Genomic DNA, 7622 nt, shown 5'->3' with positions numbered 1-7622 from the left:
ACCTTTCTCATTTGATCTCCTTCTTCTATCCGAGAACTTGGAAGCACTCAACTTCTCCCTCTTCTTGCTACTACTCCCACCGTCACTGGAAAACTTCTTCCTCTTCCCACCGCCACTATCTGAATCATCCCTGAAAAAACTCGCCATTTCATCCTCCACGTCATCATCAATCGCGAAATTCGGCAAGGTCTCCTCCATCGTGCTCTTCTTGATTAACCTTTTACGGGGTTTCAACTTCGAATCGGATTCGTTGTGAACCGGCGTCGAAGACCGTTCCTGCATATTACTCTGCCAATCATTATCTTCCAATTCATCATCAAGATTGTCATCAAGGAGGTTTTGATGTTGATTGTTGTTATCATCACCGTGATCGGATTGAAATCTGTCGTTGTAATCCATCAACGGCTCACCATCTTCATCGTGATAGCTGAAAATTTAAGAACAAAAAGAACACGATTAAGGTCGTATGCATAGCCTAACCCTAGATTAGAGAGCACTGGAACTTACGGATCGTTCTCGTAACCCATTATGCAGTGGCTAGGAGGACGATTAATTGGTTATGGAGACAAGTAGAAAGGTGACCTACGATGCAGAGGGAAGGAGAAAGAACCAATTGTTGATGTGAGGAAGAAAGAGGTTGATTTAGTTCATCGGTGTGATCTGGAGGTGAATTTTAATAGGGTTAATAAGAAACGGATCCCCTAAAATAAAGGGACTATTTATAGAATTGATTTACCAAATTACTAAATTACCCTCATTGATTTATTTAATTATTTAATTTTTTATTTAATTTTGATTGGCCCACATTTATGCATACAATAACATAATAATTACTTTAAATACCTGAACCTAGCTATATATATATATATATATATATATATATATATATATATATATATATATATATATATTACCCTCATTGATTTATTTAATTATTTAATTTTTTATTTAATTTTGATTGGTTCACATTTATGCATACAATAACATAATAGTTACTTTAAATACCTGAACATATATATATATATATATATATATATATATATATATATATATATATATATATATATATATATATATATATATATATATATATAAGAGTAAATTACACGAATGGTTCCTATGGTTTGGGGTAATTAGCGCGCTTGGTCCCTAACTTATTTTTTTAACTCGAAAAGTCTCTATTGTTTATTTTTATTACGCATTTGGTTCCTATTGTTTGTTTTTGTTACACGCTTTTGTCTTACCTAAAAAGATTATTATTTAAATAGGAAAAAATTGTGGGGTAGGTAACGTAAGGTGAGATGGGTGGGGTTAGGGTGTGTTTATTTAAATAAATAAAAAATCAAGGAAAAATAGTATTTTTAGGTAAGACAGGGACCAAATGCGTAACAAAAACAAACAGTAGGAACCTTACGACTTAAAAAAATAAGTTAGGAACCAAATGTGCAAATTATCCTAAACCATAGGGACCATTCGTGTAATTTACTCTATATATAATTTTGGAATCCAACAAGTTTAAATTTCAAAAGGTTAGCTAAGGCAAGCCCGGTTAAAAAAAAGGCTTAGGAGTAAATTACACGAATCGTCCCCCATGCATGTGTCAAATGACACGTTCAGTCTTTATTTTCAAAAATTAATTCAGACCGTCTCTAATTTTATGTAACTTTGTACGCTTCATTCCTCCGGATTAAAAAAGACTATTTTGCCTTTAATAATTTATTTTTAATTTTCTTTTATTTATTTATCAACTTTAAATTAAACAAAAAAATATATAAAATAAATTAACATCTCCACTTCATCCTCAGACTTCAACCCTTCCCTTGCCCCCCTGATTACTTTTGTTCCCCCAGCTTTCGTTAAACAAAATTGTGGACATGAAGATGAGACTGGCGAGAAAGATGATAACGAGGAGGTCGTAGTGACGATTACCTTGCGGACCTGAAGCCACTGATCTCTCCTTTAAACTCAGCCTTAAACCCATCGATATACACATCAAGCCCTCGTTGGAGTCGTCAATGTTGCCGGAAACTTGCAACTCTAAAGTCGACATTGCCTTTGTTCTCGATCCCTCCGATATCAGTTAATTTTGCGAAAGATGTGAGGGGCTATGTTTTGATTTCCGATAGAGGATTCAATTTCTCTTTTCTACGTTCGAAATAATCCTCCACAGTAAACCTAGATTCAAACTCTGGTTGAGGGGCTGTGTTTTTTCTCAATAGATTTGAGCAAAATGATTTTGGGGTTTGGATTTAACCAAACTAATTTTGCCCTGATTCGGAGTAGATTTAGGTTTTTGGTTTTTCCTAGATAGTTTGAAAGCGGGGGTGGAGTGTGGCGAGGGTAAATTTCTGTGTGTGGATTTTCAATGGAGATCGTTTTAGTGGCGGTGGTCGAAAACAAAGTTACCTAATCGTCAAGTGCAGCTACTATGACACCACGACCGACTGTATTAGACTACCAGATGATCTGAGACGAAGATTACCATCAGGGAGGAAATTGAAGAAGGCAGTATACACCCACATCTCCTCTGGATTTTATGTCGTAGGTGATTGTGAAAGAAAACGAAAATGTCGATAGAAATAGTTGTAGAAATGTGTTAAAGGAGATCATTCTTGGATGATCTGGTGGTATCTGTTAAGCATCCCAGATGAATTCGTGAAAAATTGAGGTGGGTGAGCAGATGAAGAAGGAGAAAGAGACGAGAAGAAATGTTGATGGTACGGGCTACGGGGTGGGTTTTTTTATTTTATTCTTTTTTATTTTGTTTTAATCAGAAATGTTAAAAATAAATGAAAAATAAAATTAAAAAGGGCATTGTAGTCATTTCATGTCTCGCAAGGGACTAAGCGTGTAAATTTAAGCTAACAAGGGATAAAACGTGTAACTTTTAACCAAACGAAGGACGGTCCGAGTTAATTTTTGAAAATAACGATTGAACGTGTTATTTGGCACATGCATGAGGGACGATTCGTGTAATTTACTCAAGGCTTAGTTATAGACCCGGTTATAGAAGGCCCAAAATAGCAGTGTAAGAGAGGATCATGTCTATGAATAAGCAACATCGCAAGATCATTCATTTTTGACAAAAAGAAAAGCTTCAAATGTTGCAAGCATAACACAAGAAGCACAAAAATAGCAAGAAAGGAAAATTTTGTAGTTAAGCAAATCCATATTCGCAACAAAAACAAAACCAGATGTGAACATGAATTTTGAAAATCAAAATGAATAATAGACAAATCTAAAAATATAAGAGTGTGATGTAAAAATACAGCACGTTCAAGAGCTAGTTAATACGGATGACATCAGCAAAAAAAAAAAATGGATACAGAGTGATTTTTTTTTTCTAATTTAATTTGTGAGTCAAACTTGTGTAGTTGAAAGGCACCTCCATTGCCCCATCTGAGGTCCCTTATTTAGAAGCATTAGCAACCCTGCATTGTCTGCCAGCGCACTATAAATCTGCCTGAAATTGTAAAAATATTTCTCATTACAAATTTTACATAAATTCATTCTAAAAAAATACAATAAATCAGCTACTTACTTATTTCGTTGTGCTCTCCTTCCAAAATAACCAAATGTTACAATCCTCTGCAAAACACCACAACATTACAAACATAAATACCAAACTTACAAATTAAACCCACAAACTTCAGTTAATTGAATAACAAATATTATTGTTACCTTGAAAAGTGAGAAGAAGGAAGAATCCATACGACTAGATGCCTTCTTTCCAATCATCCTACTTGGAGGTGACATGTCTTTAGCCAATTGTTGAGCAATCTCCTTCAACAAAACCAATTGAGCTTTATCAGTCCTCATAGAAATAAGAGCTTGTCTCATTGACTCCCTATCAGCCTCAAGTGCATGAAGCCTCATATACAGCTTCTTCACTTCTGGATCTTCAATATCAGTACGTGAAGATGACTCTTTAGGTGTACTACTCATAAAATCATCATAACTACCAATATTTGCCTTTTGATCATTGTTATGTATAGAATCAATGGTATAAATCCTGTCACTCGTGTCATCTCCAAATTCTGAAACGGTTTCCACTTTCTTGAAATTACCAAAATCATCCTCCATCTTCTTCACATTGCCACTCAAGTCTTCTCTAACAGTTGCATAATACGTTCCAGCACTATCACAGGAGAATCTTCTAGAATGTTTCTTGATTGGGGAATGACCAACTATGACTTTTTCAAGAACGGGTTGACTATGCGTAGGGCTTTTTTCCAATTGATTGATTCTTTCTTCTATGTCTTTTAATGAACGTGGGGTTTCACCAAATGCATACTTTTCTATATCAACTGTTTCATTGTCGTGTTCTTGATAAGGTTGATTTTCATTTGAATTGCATTTGAGAGGAGGGTAATCATATGAAGGAAAATCAAATTGAAACTGGCTTTCTAGATTTGTGGCTACACTATTTTCGCGTGTGATGAAGCTTTTCTCCCCATCTGCTTCAGATTCTGTAAGACCATAACTTATCATTCTGTGTTTATATGCTTGAACTTCACAAGTCAATGATTGAATAGATTGCTCCCTTCTATATAACAATTCTTCTAACGCCATAAGCTCTTGTTGATCATGAGCCATTTTTTCTTCAGAAAAACGCTTAAATTGTCTGGCCTCCATCTGGATTTCAGCTTTTTCACGTTGTAATTTTAAGATCATAGACATGGCTTCATTTGCAGCTGAAGAAGAAGCGTACCTTTCCTCTTCTAGGTCAGAAATGAGGTCCTGAATAGTGCGTTGTTGATTGCTGACCATTTCACGTAACACATCGCATTCGTTTTCAATTTCAACACGGGCGACATCATGAATCTGAAGACCTGGTATGAAAAATTTGCCGCCATCTCCTTCATATTCGTCTAATTTTCGTTTCACAGAACGTATCCATGATCTAGAATAAGATCCAGTTGTTGTATCGCAAGAACTACAACTGCAATCACAGCATTTCACTAAACTGGTCGAAGGATGCGTGCTCTCTGACTCCATATTTGGACCAAACGTAGATAATTATCCGTCAAAACATCGACAAAAACAAAGCTTGTTAATTAACCAATGATTTCACCCCCTTCAACAATGAAACCGCTTATGATCTTAACTTTTCCCTCTTCTTAATTCACCAACCAGAACAACATTAACGCTCCTACACTAACCAAAACACCAATAGGACCCTGCAAATGAATCAGCACATATAACGATTACAGTTGCTTGGCAAACATATACTTGAGTGGCCAATTACGAACATTTCAGGTCAAAATCAAAACCACAATCAAGATTAGGTGAATGAATTTACCGTAGAAAACAAGGGCCCATTAGGTCATGATAACGATGATCAATAATGAAGATTAGAAGAGAAATTTTCTCAATGAAAAAAATAAGTAAAAGTGGGGGAGGGGAATTCTTGAGGGAATTGTTCAAAGGGAGGGAAAAGAGGAAATTTTGGGGGTTGAGATACAAAGAAATTTGAAACCCTAGATTTATATTTTTCTGTTATCAAAATTCGCGTTCCTCGTCAAACGCACCCTTATACCATTTTTATTTTTATTTTGATTTTCTCGTATAAACAACGAATTTTCAATGTTTTTGTACTGAAAAAGGTTGTTTCTTAGTCCACACCAAAATAACAGATTACCTGCTAAGGAAATCATCGACCATTGAAAGTGGAGAAAACATAAAGTTTCCTATATTATAAAATTTTAATTTGTACAAGGAAAAAAACTAATTTGGATACGATGTAATAATCAAAGCATTTTTCTCTAAACATGTGGCGAAATTCAAGTATTTACCTGCCCTTTGGTATGTTTATCACTGTGTATGTTATAAGGTTGACTATGATTCGATCAAACTGTTTACAATTAAAATAATATAAATAATATGATTTAGTCTTATAGTTTTTATATGTTTTTTTTATTAGGTATGATAAGACGTTGGATCTAACTCGATCAACAACTATCAAACAACCCACTACGTAATTTTTTTAGTTTTTAATAGCATGTCTTCATTATGGATCTTTTGATTTGATTCGTTCTATTGGGATCTCAATATAAATGTCTCGTGGGGAAAAATGGCACTCAAAAGATTTATGTAGTTGTGTTGATTGTTAGAAACTTAGAATACATGTACTTGGTGATGTAGTTGAATCAATTGGTTTGATGGAAAGTAACATATGTGTTACGTACCAATATGCAATTCTCTAGATTGATAGTATGAACGAAATTAAATTAATAGATGTAATTATAAACGATGTCTTTTAATATATAATTATAAATAATAAAGAAATCTCCAATAAATTCTTAATATTTTAGGTCAGTTTACGGTTTAGTCCCAAATTAAATTTTGTTTACAAAAAATGACAAAATACCGGCTAAAACTTCGGAATAACCCTTTGTGGCCGGTTTCGTAGATTTAGCCGGTATTCCGGCTTTTTTCGTTAATTCGTCAAAATATTGGGACTTTTTCGTTAATTCAGCTAAAACTTTGGAATAGCCGTTTTATCAATATATAAAAACGGTTTGTTTTATAAATGAGTGTATTTTTCCATTTCTTTTTATACAACGATATGTATTCGGTTTTAAAGTCGCGAAATTTATAAAAAAATATCTATACAGTCCAGAAAACTAACAAACTTCATAAATTAGTCTGAAAAGTTTTACCGAATATAGAGTGCTCCATGATTGCAAGATGAAATTCAATAATTCATACAATATTATTGTATATTTTCTTTTAATTTCAACATTGGTTTAAGTAATGAGATAACCACAAAACATACATAATAACACTAGTTAGATATACTTAAATCTATGGGATAACCTTTCTCGTTAATACTCATTTTTTCTTCATTCTATTGCTTGTTTAAAACCTTAATCCATCTGCCCTCTTTCTCCCTCTGTTTCTTTCTATCTATTGCAAAATTGGTAAGGATGCGATAAGGGATATACATACACACACCCCTTAAATAGATCTCTGTTTTTCCTTTTTATGTGCACACACACACATAAAAGTTTCTGATCTGGAACGTGTGTGCGTGTGTGAAATGAGGTATCAAACTTCAAACGAATATGTGTTTTGTGGTATATCGAAGGCAAGACTAGTTGCTACCAAGATGTTGCTACTGTCCTTGGCAAATTGGTTTAGAGTATAGACCTTAGAAGTATGTCGTTTCATGCTAGATTAAAACACTAAATAAGTTGAAAGAGTACAACTTGGATAGGTGGATAAGAAAAAATGAAAAACAGAAAGGAGTAGTAGTTTGAGACGCAGGTGAGTGAAATTCACAATAAGTTTAAGGGTAATTGATCAATTAACAAAAAAGCCCCAAAATTTTGATCAATTAACGAAAAAAACCTTGAATACTAGCTAAATCTGCAAAACCGACCACGAAGGATTATTCTGAAGTTTTAGTTGGTATTATGTCCTTTTCCGTAAGCAAAATTTAATTTGGGATTAAATCGTAAATTCGCCCAAAATGGTGGGATTTTATTGGAGATTTCCCTAAATAATATAATAGGATTATAGAGAGATGGTTTGGATAGTATTTAATCTCTTCAATAATTGTTATAAACTTTAGAGTAGCTACACGATTCGTCCCTGGTTTGAGTGCAAAAATACGCGTT

The 7622-nt window shown here is 34.0% G+C and overlaps 1 protein-coding gene across 1 annotated transcript; it reads right to left on the bottom strand.

Moving 5' to 3' along the window:
* Positions 1–3197: 3197 nt before the first annotated feature.
* LOC145091705 (myosin-binding protein 7-like) lies at positions 3198–5533 on the bottom strand. Its single transcript, XM_079029486.1, has 4 exons — positions 5303–5533; positions 3682–5180; positions 3542–3588; positions 3198–3463 (listed from the first exon to the last, which is right to left on the bottom strand). Exons 2-4 carry the CDS (start codon positions 4996–4998, stop codon positions 3361–3363), a joined length of 1467 nt encoding a protein of 488 aa, XP_078885612.1. The 5' UTR covers positions 4999–5180; positions 5303–5533; the 3' UTR covers positions 3198–3360.
* Between the last annotated feature and the right edge of the window lie 2089 nt (positions 5534–7622).

This window comes from Lactuca serriola, chromosome 1 (genome assembly GCF_051521515.1).
Source record: "Lactuca serriola cultivar US96UC23 chromosome 1, Lser_US96UC23_V15, whole genome shotgun sequence".
Classification (NCBI taxonomy): Eukaryota; Viridiplantae; Streptophyta; class Magnoliopsida; order Asterales; family Asteraceae; genus Lactuca; species Lactuca serriola.
This window is presented reverse-complemented; position numbering and strand designations above follow the sequence as displayed.